The sequence below is a fragment of the Staurois parvus genome, unplaced genomic scaffold (assembly GCF_062004578.1).
Source record: "Staurois parvus isolate SC_StPar_1 unplaced genomic scaffold, SC_StPar_1.0 ptg000380l, whole genome shotgun sequence".
Taxonomy (NCBI): domain Eukaryota; kingdom Metazoa; phylum Chordata; class Amphibia; order Anura; family Ranidae; genus Staurois; species Staurois parvus.
The window spans coordinates 2,772,654-2,786,798 of NW_028318176.1; the positions used below are offsets into that span (position 1 = coordinate 2,772,654).

Sequence of the window (14,145 nt, forward strand, 5' to 3'; positions counted from 1 at the left end):
AGAAATGTCATTTCTACCAAAAACAGTGATTGATCAGGTTAGTGATGTCTGACTGCTATTATTTTCAACTGTATACACAACTGTATATCCCCCTTGGCTGACCTGGAAATGACCCCAGCACAAGACTATGCTCATGAGATGAACTACGAAACGGTTCTCGGGACTAGAGTTCCTCTGAGCTCCACAAGGTGGGGATCTCACTTCTACGCAGACAGGAAGTCTCTATGGAAGACAGGAAGTGATGTCAGGTATAAATAGGAAGTTACGGGTGAGCTGTGAGTCGGGAGGAAGTTGAGAAGAGACATTGCTGGAAGTGGCAGCAGAGGAGGTAATAAGGTCTTATTTTGTATTTACATCCAGTAACCCCCCCGTCATGTCCATTCTCTTCCTCCATTGTCATGACCATCCTCTTCCTCCATTGTCACGTTCGTCCTTTTTCTCCATTGTCACCTCCATCCTCTTCCTCCACCGTCGCGTCCGTTCTCTTCCTCCACAGTCGCGTCCCTCCTCTTCCTCCACAGTCACGTCCATCCTCTTCCTCCACCGTCGCGTCCGTCCTCTTCCTCCACCGTCGCGTCCGTCCTCTTCCTTCACCGTCGCGTCCGTTTCTCTTCCTTCACCGTCGCGTCCGTCCTCTTCCTGCACCGTCACATCTGTCCTCTTCCTCCATCGTCACGTCCATCTTCTTCCTCCATAGTCACTCCCGTCCTCTTCCTCCATCGTCACGTCCATCCTTTTCCTCCATAGTCACTGTGAAGTCTTCTATCTCCAGCAGATGATGATACACACATATATAGTGTGGGAACCCAGATTAACCCCTTCAGGAGCAGAACATTCCCCCACTTCCGGGGCCGGAACATTCTCCTCATTGTGGAGATGTCACCTTTCCCAGAAATCACCTTCTCTCCTCCTCAGTCTATACTGACCCATTATATGACTTCTATCATTGCTACTTATAGTTACCTGTTGAGGCCGAAACCTGTATAGACCGCATAGCTGCCCAGAGGAGGATGGAGGAGGACCGGAGTCACATGACTGAGAAGATACTAAACCTCACCCTGGAGATCATCTACCTGCTGACCAGAGAGGTGAGGAGGATTCTGGGAGGTCACATGACATCACTCTGATCTCTATTAATGAAACACAGACCTGACCAGAGAGGTGATTGGGATTCTGGGAGGTCACATGACATCACACAGACCTGACCGGAGAGGTGAGGAGGATCCTGGGAGGTCACATGACATCACTCTGGTCTAGTCTGGCCAATAGACCATGTTCTTCTTGTAGACATGTAGATGATGTCAGATGATTGATATCGGTTTCTCTTTCTCCTGATCTGTAGGATTATGTTGTAGTGAAGAAGTCTAGTGGGCAGCCAATCTCAGGAGGATGGAGCAGGACCCAGAGCCCCACCATGGTGCCTCCCCCTCGTTCTCCCATACCTGAGAGGAACAAAGAGCAGAAGATCCTGGAACTGACCACCATGATGGTTCATCTGCTGACAGGAGAGGTGAGCGGTGCCGGGAATTCTGGGACATTCTCCAGTAACAGACAAGGGATGTGTCTGGATGGTGACTGTATCATTGTGTGTGTCAGGTTCCTATAAGGTGTCAGGGTGTCACTGTCTATTTCTCCATGGAGGAGTGGGAGTATTTAGAAGGACACAAGGATCTCTACAAGGACGTCATGATGGACAATCAGCCGCCCCTCACATCACCGGGTAAGTGGAGACTTTATTGGAAAGGAGAGAGCAGTATGGAGGCTCCACCTAGATCCCCCATCATCTGATAAACACATAGAAACAATGGATTCAGTCAGTGTGTGTGTTTCCTACAGATGGATCCAGTCATGGGAACCCACCAGAGAGATGTCCCCATCCTCTGTATTCCCAGGATTCCACACAGGAAGGTCACATCATCCCTCACCATCATCAGGTAGATGGATCCAGTCATGAGAACCCACCAGAGAGATGTCCCCGTCCTCTGTATTCCCGGGATTCCACACAGGAAGGTCACACCATCCCTCACCATCATCAGGTAGATGAGGAACAATCACTGATAGCTGTGATTTATACACAAGTATGTTTTTACAATAAATGTTTTGATTTATATTCAGAGTACTCAGAGTGGAATCCTCTGGGATGAAAATATTGATGTTAAAGAAGAGTATAAAGAGGAGGATAAGGAGTATGGAGTGATGGAGGAGTTTTCAGAAGGACATAAGGACATGATGGAGCCACCTCCTACCAGGAACCCACCAGAGAGATGTCCCCGTCCTTACAGCTACCATAATCAGGTTGGTGTTCAGGAGCTTCTAGAACGTGGAAGAGACTCAACTTTCTGATAAGAGGAGATGACGAGGCTTTATGAGACAAATCTAAAAGTGGAGATAAAATATGAGGACACAACTGGATAGTCTTCCCATATGTGCATGGACAATCGTCATCCAAGAACCTATGTAGCTGATGGTAAACTAATGTCCAACATTTATGGTGAGATCCCACCTAGTCATGTGGGTTGGCCCTCTAACTAATGAGGCTTTCATGCCCTTTTGTTCCTCTATGATACAATGTATATTCTTCTATATATTTGCTTAGTTATGTAGCATCAGTGCCCACCTGCACTCCCGTATATGTCAGTAAATCAGGCCCGGCCTATAGACCCTACAAGATGACATTTGTCTATGTGGTCTCACATCATTCCAGCTTATATTTTACAGATGTTATTTTCGATCCTTCTCTTGGTTTAGGGTGAAGGTGTAACCGGAATAAAACACGAGGTAGAAGGAGAAGAAGAAGAGATGTATGGCAGGGATGATGAGCAGTCTATGGAGGAGGATGGAATAACGGGGACATTTATAGAGGAGGACACTCCTACAGAGATCAGCACAGGTGGGTCATGAACACTAAATCCATTCCTCCACCCATACTGCTCTCTGATTGGCCCAGAGTAGGGTGGGGACTTTCCAAGAAGTAGCTTGACATCACTGACCAAATATGGCCATATTTGGCCAGTCTGGCCAATGACATTAAATAAATATGGCCATTGGCCATATCTGGTCAATATCATCTCTTGGGAGATCCCGCCCCTTTGTTTAGTTTTAGAGGCAGGGCCTAGGAGGTGTCCTCCATCTTGAGTCGCAGTGACAGAGTATGGGTATTCCTATACCCCTTACTCATTCATATGTTGAGGGATTATCTGAGAGCCCCCTTCTGGTTAAAGTGGTCTTGAAGATTCTGATAAGCCCCCTGCCTGTAGACCCCCACAACCACCAGGCCAGGGTTGTGGTGAAGAGGTCCTTGAGTTTTGAGTTTTCATCGACATGGTGGTTTTGCCAGGGAGATCCCCTCACTGACCTCATTGGTGTTTGGATTTGGCACCAGAATTTAGTACTGTTTGCCGAACCTCCTCAAGCCCAAACCAAACCAAAACCAGGTATACGTGGCTTATCTCTGGTTCTGACCCCTGCTCTGACCGCTGCACTGCATATGTATTGTTGTACATGACATTGTCCTGACTGTTGTAATGTGTACGCTATGTTGTAAGATACACAATCCTGATGCCTGCACTATAGACTCCATGTTGTACATTACACACTCCTGACCCCTGCACTATATACTCCGTGTTGTACATTACATACTCCTGACCCCCGTACTATATACTCCATGTTGTACATTACATACTCCTGACCCCTGCACTATATACTATATGTTGTACATTACATACTCCTGACCCCTGCACTGTATAGACTGTGTTGTACAATACACACTCCTGACCCCTGCACTGTATAGACTGTGTTGTACATTACACACTCCTGACCCCTGCACAATATACTGTATGTTGTACATTACACACTCCTGACCCCTGCACTATATACTGTATGTTGTACATTACACACTCCTGACCCCTGCACTGTATAGACTGTGTTGTACATTACACACTCCTGAGCCCTGCACTATATACTGTATGTTGTACATTCCATACTCCAGACCCTTGCACTATATACTCCATGTTGTACATTACATACTCCTGACCCCTGCACTTTATACTCTGTGTTGTACATTACATACTCCTGACCCCTGCACTATATACTCTATGTTGTACATTACACACTCCTGACTCCTGCACTATATACTTTGTTGTACATTACACATTCCTGACCCCTGCACTATATATTCCGTGTTGTACATTGCATACTCCTGACCCCTGCACTATATACTCTATGTTGTACATTACATACTCCTGACCCCTGCACTATATACTCTATGTTGTACATTACATACTCCTGACCCCTGCACTGTATAGACTGTGTTGTACATTACACACTCCTGACCCTTGCACTATACATTGTGCTGAACATTACTCACTGCTGCCCTCTATATTTTCAGGCAAGTCTTACCTTTCCCACCATCAGAGTTCATACATGGAGGAGAAGCCGTATTCTTGTCCTGAGTGCGGGAAATGTTTTTCAAAAAAGACCGGTCTTCAAAGACATCAGAAATTGCACACCAACGAGAAGCCGTTCTCCTGCACCCAGTGTGGGAAAAGTTTTCAGCGAAAATCCCAACATATCAGACATCAGATCTATCATTCGGGCAAGAAGCCGTATTCCTGTGAATATTGTGGCCAGTGTTATCTGGATAAATCCACGTTCGTCACACACCAGAGGTCTCACACGGGGGAGAAGCCGTACGCCTGCTCTGAGTGCGGGAAATGTTTCTCGGATAAGGCCTATCTGACCCGACATCGGCGCTCTCACACCTTGGAGAAGCCGTATTCCTGTCTGGAGTGCGGGAAACTTTTTTCAGACAAGTCCAATCTTTCCAGGCATCGAAGGGCTCACAGGAGTGTGTTGCCATATTCCTGCTCTGAGTGCAAGAAGAGCTTTGTGCAGAGATCAGAATTCGTCAGACATCAGAGGACGCACACGGGCGAGAAGCCGTTTTCCTGCTCCGAGTGCGGGAAATGTTATTCGCAGAGGGGCCATCTTTCTGAACACCAGAAAGTGCACGCGGGAGTGAAGCCTCACACCTGTCCCGAGTGCGGGAAATGTTTTGTACGTAATTCACAACTGGTCAGGCATCAAAGGTCTCACAGGGTAGAAATCGGAGTTGTGTCCTGAGTGCGGGAAATGTTTCTCACTTGAAGTCCAGTCTTGCTGTACATGAGAGGTCCCACCCAACCATCGTGCTGGACATTTGTTGGATGAATGCCACAAGCATTTGCCCAGTGAATTCTTACTGTATCATGCTTCGAATATCGATTTCCTGTGATTGTCAGCTCCATCTAGTGGTCGTAATTCGGTAGTTTCCTGATGGCGGCATTTCAGGAAAAAGAAAAAACCTGATTTTGGCCGCTGGATGGAACTGGAGGACTAGACTCTGGTTCTAATCCTTCCATATTTTATCTCAAACCAAGTTTTAGCCTTGACCTAAATATTAGGCGGTTGAAGACAATTGTTTGCCTTGAGTTGGGGCTGGCCTGAAAGCCAGGAGGGGGAGGGTCTTATTCAGGCACTTCCTGTTATGCCATTGCACCGGTCTCCCAACCGATCTCCCGCATTGTCACCCTGTCCCATGCGCCCCTGGTGAGGACTACAAGCAACCGTGTTGACTCAGATCACTCAGGCATGGTCCACCAACGTCACCATCTGAGTGCTGGTCCAGAGCAATGAGGTGCAGCCAGGGGCGGACTGACCATTTGGAAACTCGGGCACTGCCCGGGGTCAGTAGGGGGCCCCATGAGATGCCCTTGGTACCTTTTTCATAAGCTTTTTTTTAGTTTGGGCAAGGACACAGGGACCCCATGATCCCCTATTGCCTGGGGGCCCCATGAGTTGTCAGTCCGCCCCTGGGTGCAGCTGACAGTTGAAGAGGCTGGAGGAGATCAGCAGCTGAGATGGAGGAAAACATGGCGGCCGTGTGCTATATGCAGGATTCGGGGGGCAAACTATCCGTCTATTTTAATAAAGGGTCGAATTTATATTTGTCATATTAATGATTTGTGTCTCGATGGTAGAGAGTTCTCCTGTCGGAGACGGTGAGTAGAAGACACTCTCAGACTGAAGCCAGAGCATCCATCATGTTCATGATCCTGAATAAACAAATATATCGGAATATCGGTTAATCATTCATATCACGGTGGGCTGAGAGACTTTTAGTCATTAACAAAATCTGTGTAAGTCTCATCCTCCCCATCCCTGTTCTATGAGTCTCCTCTGAGGTCCAACATCAACCAACCACATGAAGATTATTCACTCTACACTGTACTAAATTAACCCCCCGTAGTGTGTATGGTGCTCAGTAAAGATATTTCAACCAATGAGTTGGTAAGGTTCTTACTCGTAAGCCTTTCTACGTGTGTCTCTGTTGGGTTGTCTATATGCTGACCAAGTTGTGGAGAAGATGTGTAGCTGTGTCACCTTACAGATTGATTGGGACCATCACAGATCCCCAGAAGAGAGGTTCCTCCACACAGGTGAGATCACGAGGAGAACATGGACTCCAAGCATTTCTCCGTGTGTCTTTGTTAGGTTGTCTCTGTGCTGACCAAGTTGTGGAGGAAATGTGTAGATATGACACCTTACAGATTGATTGGGACAACCATTAATTACCATAGTGTACCTAGTGCTCAGTAAATAGATTTTATTCAATGACTTGAGTTGTGTAAGGTTCTTACAAGCTTTGGGACCACCAAGGATCCCCAATAGAGAGGTTCCTTCATACAGGTGAAATCATGATGAGCAGAATATGGACTCCAAGCTTTTCTCCATGGGTCTCTGTTGGGTTCTCTCTGTGCTGACAAAGTTGTGGAGGAAATGTGTAGATGTGTCACCTTACAGATTAATTGGAACCATCACAGATCCCCAGAAGTTCCTCCACACAGGTAAGATCATGAGCAGAACATGGACTCCAAGCCTTTCTCCATGGGTCTCCGTTGGGTTGTCTCTATGCTGACCAAGTTGTGGAGGAAATGTGTAGATGTGTCACCTTACAGATTGATTGGGACAATCATTAATTACCATAGTGTACCTAGTGCTCAGTAAATAAATTTTCTTCAATGACTTGAGTTGTGTAAGGTTCTTACAAGATTTGGAACCACCAAGGATCCTCAATAGAGAGGTTTCTCCATACAGGTGAGATCATGATGAGCAGAACATGGATTCCAAGCCTTTCTCCATGGGTTTCTGTTGCGTTCTCTCTGTGCTGACCAAGTTGTGGAGGAAATGTGTAGATGTGTCAACTTACAGATTGATTGGGACTATCACCGATCCCCAGAAGAGAAATTCTTCCACACAGGTGAGAGCACGAGCAGAACATGGACTCCAAGCCTTTCTCCATGGGTCTCCGTTGGGTTGTCTGTACTGACCAAGCTGTGGAGGAAATGTGTCACCTTATAGATTGATTGGGACCATCACAGATCCCCAGAAGAGAAATTCTTCCACACAGGTGAGATCATGAGCAGAACATAGACTCCAAGCCTTTCTCCATGGGTCTCTGTTGGGTTGTCTCTGTACTGACCAAGCTGTGGAGGAAATGTGTCACCTTATAGATTGAATGGGACCATCGCAGATCCCCAGAAGAGAAGTTCCTCCACACAGGTCAGATCACGAGCAGAACATGGACTCCAAGCTTTTCTCCATGGGTCTCCATTGGCTTGTCTCTGTGCTGACCAAGTTGTGGAGGACATGTTTCACCTTACAGATTGATTTCCGATCTCCTCCACTCTTCCTACCACTCCATCCCCCACAGCTATTTCCTCCTGTACCACTATCCCCTCCCTCCTAGATTGTAAGCTCCAAAGAGCAGGCCCCTCGAACCCCTCGTGTATCGAATTGTATTGTTACTGTACTATCTCGTGTATTGTCTCCCATTGTAATGTCCAGCGCTGAGCAAACTATTGACGCTATATAAATACTGTATAATAATAATTGGGACCATCACAGATCCCCAGAAGAGAAGTTCCTCCACACAGTTGAGATCACGAGCAGAACATGGACGCCAAGCCTTTCTCCATTGGTCTCCGTTGGGTTGTTTCTGTGCTGACCAAGTTGTGGAAGAAGACCCACTTCCGTGATGCCATGTGTATGTGTTATGCTGGCATTAATGGGTTACAATAGTTGGGGACTACTAAAGAGGTCAATAGTATGTAAGTCCTGCCTGCTGGTCAGCTGCTTCCCTGCCGAGCTCTGCATATCGGACTAACTGCTTCCCTGCCGAGCTCTGCTTATTGGATTAGCCGCTTCCCTGCCCAACTCTGCATATTGGACTAGCCGTTTCCCTGCCCAGCTCTGCGTATCGGACTAGCCGCTTCCCTGCCCAGCTCTGCGTATCGGACTAGCCGCTTCCTTGCCGAGCTCTGCGTATCGGACTAGCCACTTCCCTGCCGAGCTCTGCGTATCGGAGTAGCCACTGCCCTGCCGAGCTCTGCATATTGGAAATTTCATAAATTAAGGCCAAACTGTATTCTGCAACATGAAAAGCACAAAGAGGTAAGTAAGCGCTAGAAGTCAATACAGCTGCTGAGACACCAAAAGGTACCAAAAAACCTCCAAAACGTCAATATAAAATTGGGTGCAGCGCTAAAATTAACATAACCACATATGTAAATATATATGAATAAATAAATATGACAATGAGAAGATCCTATAAAGTGACAAGGTGCTGGCAAAAAATAAAGTGACTTAGTGGTACCATAAAATGTTGTCACTCTGACCATATATGAAACTGCATATACGTATAATTAAATATTGGTAAGCAGATCTACAAGTGACCAGTGATATGGTGCTAACAAATCAAATAGATAAGGTGACTCAGTGGTAACAAAGAACTTTGTCACTAATTAGTGACCAATAGTGCAAACAATAAAGTGCTGAAAACAATAATCAACAAATAGTCCAAATAGGTGCATGGAAGATCATGAAGATTTCCGATATCTGGTGGTCTATCCGGTAAGTTGGTGATGTGGCCAAAATTATAAAGACAGCGCACTCACCAGATGCGCAATCAATGTGCGCAGTTAGAGATAACACTCTCAGTAAGCTGAAGGCCCCTTTAAGGTAAGTAAGGTCTGGTCTGATGTCCCTCACTGCTCAACTCCTCTGTCTGCAATGCCTCCTTTCCTGCAGCTCGTCATTGTGTGGCCCCCCGCCATTTGTGTGATCTCCCCGGCCTCCTCCTCTCCTCAGCACCGCTACCATCTGCTTCCCTCTCCTTCTTCAGGAAGCTGCAGGGCCTCTGAGGTGATTGGTGCTCTAATTGGCCGCCGGACCTGTCAGTCACTTCCACCGCTAACCTCATATGGCAGGGGCCACACACTGACGAGCTGCAGGAAAGGAGGGGCAGAGCCATTGCTGAGAGCGGAGTTGAGCAGTGAGGGACATGTCTTTGGTAAAATATCCCAATGAGAAAATGAAATAGATACTAATAGTCTGCAGAAGATCTGCTGAGGAAGGAAATAGATGCTAATAGTCTGCAGGAGATCCGCCGAAGGAAATAGATGTTAATAGTCTGCAGGAGATCTGCCGAGGAAGGAAATAGATGGTAATAGTCTGCAGAAGATCTGCTGAGGAAGGAAATAGATGCTAATAGTCTGCAGGAGATCTGCTGAGGGAGGAAATAGATGGTAATAGTCTGAAGGAGAGCAGCTGTGGAAGGAAATAGATGTAATAGTCTGCAGGAGATCTGCTGAGGAAAGAAATAGATGGTAATAGTCTGCAGGAGATCCCCTGAGGAAGGAAACAGATGGTAATAGTCTGCAGGAGATCCGCTGAGGAAGGAAACAGATGGTAATAGTCTGCAGGAGATCCGCTGAAGAAGGAAACAGATGGTAATAGACTGCAGGAGATCCGCTGAGGAAGGAAATAGATGGTAATAGTCTGCAGGAGATCCACCGAGGAAGGGAATAGATGGTCAAGCACTTGTAATTCATTTCCACCTCTCTCATAGATACAATCTCGTGAATTAATCTAAATATTTTCTTCTGTTTGTCCTCATCAATCTTCACCCCCAAATCTCTTTCCCAATTAATTATATACTTTGGCTTTGTAGTTCTGTCTAAATCAGTGAGGATCTTATATATTTTTCTGTGCCATGTCTCCCATCTCCCGTTGACTCAAGTAGTCTCTCAAACAGATTCCACTCTTTTCTAGGTCTCAGGGGTTTTGGGAGGTTCCTAACAAAGTGTTTCAATTGGTGATACTTCCATTCATCAATCTTAGTGAAAACTTCTACACCCTCCTTTTCCAAATCCTTAAGTGATTTCAATCCCCCCCACCATTATGTCTCTCAACTGGGCACTCTCTTTCTTAATCCATCTTCCCGCAATCTTCTCCCGACCTGTTGGAAAAAAATGTTGTGTTCCTCAGTGGCATTAATTGTGAATTAAAATCCCATCCCATCTGTTTGTGCATTACATCCCAAACTCTCAAAACATTCAAAGTGTACAAACTAGTGTTATCATCTAATTCTCTATATTGTGCTGGCAACCATACAATTTCACTCAGTATCCTTCCACTCAGTGTATTTTAAATTTTGACCCAACTTTTCCCTCCTGGGTTATGTGTACAATCAAATATTCTTGTCAGAATTACTGCTTTACAATATCTTTTAAAATCTGGCACTCCCAAACCCCCCCGTTCTTTAGTTCTGCTTAAAACTTCATAAGATATTCTAGGTTTTTTATTCCTCCATATATATCTTATCATTTTTTTAATTATCTTAAAATATGCCTCAGGGAGCTTGATAGGGACCATTTGGAATTTATATAAGATTTTAGGTATAATTATCATTTTTATCAAATGTATGCGTCCTAACCAGGGATGGGATTCCGCCTCCCATTTTCCTCAATTCCTCCCTGATCTCATTTAATAATGCAATATAATTTAATTTATATAAGTTCTGATATGAGGTCGTAAGGTTTATTCCTAAATACTTTAACTCTCTTTCCTTCCATTTAAAGGGGAATTCTCTTTGTAGCTTTTCTCTTTCACTATTTGGGAGATTAATATTCAAAATCTCCGTCTTAGTTATATTGATTTTCAAGTTTGATAATTCCCCATATTCCTTCAAACTCTTCATTAAATTTGGGAGTGTTATCCTGGGATTCCCCACATAGAACAAGAGATCATCCGCAAATGCAGCCACCTTATGTTCTCTGTCACCGATCTGGATTCCCTTGATGTCCACATTGATCCTTATTGTAGACAACAGAGACTCCAAAGACAAGACATACAATAATGGAGACCACGGGCACCCCTGTCTTGTACCATTTGACATCCCCAAAGGATCAGACCTCTCACAATTTACCATGATTACTGTGGAAGGCCTACTATACAACTTTCTTATCCACTCTCTCATCCTGACGCCTATCCCCAGGATTTCCAAAGTGTCCATCATAAAGCCCCAGTTAACTCTGTCAAATGCCTTTTCGGCATCAATTGACATCACCACTACAGGGTTTTTGCCTTTTCTACTATTCTGGATGAGTAACAAGGATCTCAACCCATTATGCCTGCCCTCCCTTCCTGGGACAAAGCCCACCTGATCTCCATGGATCCAGTCAGGTATCAAATCCTTCAACCTGTTTGCCAAAACCTTTGCATATAACTTGGTATCTATATTCAACAATGAGATAGGTCTATAACTTGCACACTGGGAGTCATCCTTTCCTTCTTTATGAATCAATACCACATGAGCCTGTAGAGATTCCCACCTCATCAACATCTCTCCACCCAAAGCATTCATATATATCTTCAGTTTGGGTATTAACAATTCATTATATTTTTTATAGTATCTCACAGTGAACCCATCTGGCCCTGGGCTTTTCCCAGACTTAGAGCTTTTTAATGCTATTTTTATTTCTTCCTGTGTAATCTCTGAGTCTAGAAAATTCATATGTACTTCATTAAGTTTTGGTAAACCTGCATTTTTTAGATACAGTTGCAAGAAAAAGTATGTGAACCCCTTGGGATTACGTGGAGTTTTGCATGAATTGGGCATAAAATGTGCTCTGAACGTCATCTAAGTCACAACAATAGAAGAACACAGTCTGCTGAACATAATACTACACAAACATTAGATGTTGCCATGGTTTAATTGCACATAACATGTAAACATTCACAGTGCAGGGAGGAAAAAGTATGTGAGGCCCTAGCTTAATGACTTCTCCCAGAGCTAATTGGAGCCAGGAGTGAGCCAACCTTGACTCCAATCACTGTGATGATATTGGCTGTGTTGCTGACAACTGTCCAACCCTTAAAAAACACACACCTGTTTTGGGTTTACTGGTTTCAAAAAGCACTGTCTGATGTGAACCATGCCTTGCAGAAAAGAGCTCTCAGAAGACCTACGATCAAGAATTGTTGACTTGCATGAGGCTGGAAAGGGTTACAAAAGTATCTCCAAAAGCCTTGATGTTCATGTGTCCATGGTAAGACAGACTGTCTACAAATGGAGAAAGTTTAGCAGTGTTGCTACTCTCCCTAGGCGTGGTCGTCATGTAAAAATGACTGCAAGCGCACAGCGCAGAATGCTGCATGAGGTAAAGAAGAATCCCAGAGTGTCATCTAAAGACCTACAGAAATCTCTGGCACATGCTAACATTTTTGTTGACACATCTACAATAAGGAAAACATTAAACAAGAATGGAGTACATGGGAGGACACCACGGAGGAAGCCATTGCTGTCCAAAAAGAATATTGCAGCACATTTGAAGTTTGCAAAAGAGCACCTGGATGTTCCACAGCACTACTGGCAAAATATACTGTGGACAGATGAAATCAAGATTGAGTTGTTTTGGAAGAACACACAACACTATGTGTGGAGAAAAAAAGGCACAGCACACCAGCATCAAAACCTCATCCCCACTGTAAAACATGGCGGAGGGAGCATCATGGTTTGGGGCTGCTTTGCTGCCTCAGGGCCTGGACGGATTGTTGTCATTGATGGGAAAATGAATTCCAGAGTTTATCAAGACATTTTGCAGGAAAACGTACGACCATCTGTCCGCCAACTGAAGCTCCGCAGAGGATGGGTGATGCAACAGGACAATGACCCAAAGCATACAAGTAATTCAACAAAACAATGGCTGCAACAGCACAGAATACGCCTTCTGGAGTGGCCCAGTCAGAGTCCTGACCTCAACCTGATTGAAATGCTGTGGCATGACCTTAAGAGAGCGATTCACACCAGACATCCCAAGAATATTGCTACACTGAAACAGTTTTGTGAAGAGGAGTGGTCCAAAATTACTCCAGATCGTTGTGCAGGTCTGATCTGCAACTACAGGAAACGTTTGGTTGAGGTTATTACTGCCAAAGGAGGGTCAACCAGTGTCAGGAATGGACTGGCCAGCAATGGTGGGACTCGCCTGCCTTATGGGCTGCAGTACCAGGGCTGGCCAGAGGGTGCTCCCATCAATCAGAGACTCAACCTTGCAGCCAGCTAAACACCTGAAACTGCTTATACTGGTGTATTTAAGGGATGGCCAGACCTGCAGACTCTGCCTTGGTGTGTGTTTTTCCTGGGCCCTGTATCCTGTTCCTGTCTTGTTGCTGACCCTGCCTGATCTGACCTCTGCTGACTTCTCCTGCTCTGACCCCGGCTTGTTCCTGACCATCCCTTTGCCTGACCCTCTGTACCACGCTGCCCGCTACCTGCTGAACCTGGCTTGTGACCCCGACCATTCTCCGCTTGCTCCCCCTGTACCTACCTGCCCGATTGATATTGACCCAGCCTGCCTGACGACGCTTGCATTGTATGTACTGTTATCTGTGGGTGGTTTGGTTTGGTTTGTTTGCACTGTGTTATGTTTTAGTATTGCACTGCGTTTATGTTTGTATTGTTAGTGTTAATAAATTATATTGTTTATAACATATCTGAAGCCTGCGTTTCCCTGCGTCAGTCACATACCTCTGGTCTTACCCGGGAGCCCTGACAACCAGTTGTTAAGTCCAAATACCTTTTCCTCCCTGCACTGTGAATGTTTACATGTTATGTGCAATTAAACCATGGCAACATCTAATGTTTGTGTTATTATGTTCAGCAGACTGTGTTCTTCTATTGTTGTGACTTAGATGACGTTCAGAGCACATTTTATGCCCAATTCATGCAAAACTCCACGTAATCCCAAGGGGTTCACATACTTT

At 45.2% G+C, this 14,145-nt stretch overlaps 2 protein-coding genes across 6 annotated transcripts in view; both read left to right on the forward strand.

Moving 5' to 3' along the window:
• The window catches only part of LOC149456026 (uncharacterized), a 106,168-nt gene that overhangs the window by 58,081 nt on the left and 33,942 nt on the right, over nt 1–14,145 (forward strand). For 2 of the 5 annotated variants that reach the window (XM_089685552.1, XM_089685555.1), the window contains exons 1-3: nt 348–1,088; nt 1,343–1,510; nt 1,597–1,720. The exons of 2 other annotated variants lie outside the window; for them this stretch is intronic. In XM_089685552.1, the coding sequence (XP_089541678.1) occupies nt 1,011–1,088; nt 1,343–1,510; nt 1,597–1,720 (370 nt within the window). In that variant the 5' untranslated portion in view covers nt 348–1,010. One more of the 5 variants, XM_089685554.1, reaches the window with a different exon arrangement.
• On the forward strand, nt 2,158–7,067 carry LOC149456030 (uncharacterized). Its single transcript, XM_089685625.1, has 2 exons — nt 2,158–2,295; nt 4,388–7,067. Exon 2 carries the CDS (start codon nt 4,423–4,425, stop codon nt 5,119–5,121), a length of 699 nt encoding a protein of 232 aa, XP_089541751.1. The 5' UTR covers nt 2,158–2,295; nt 4,388–4,422; the 3' UTR covers nt 5,122–7,067.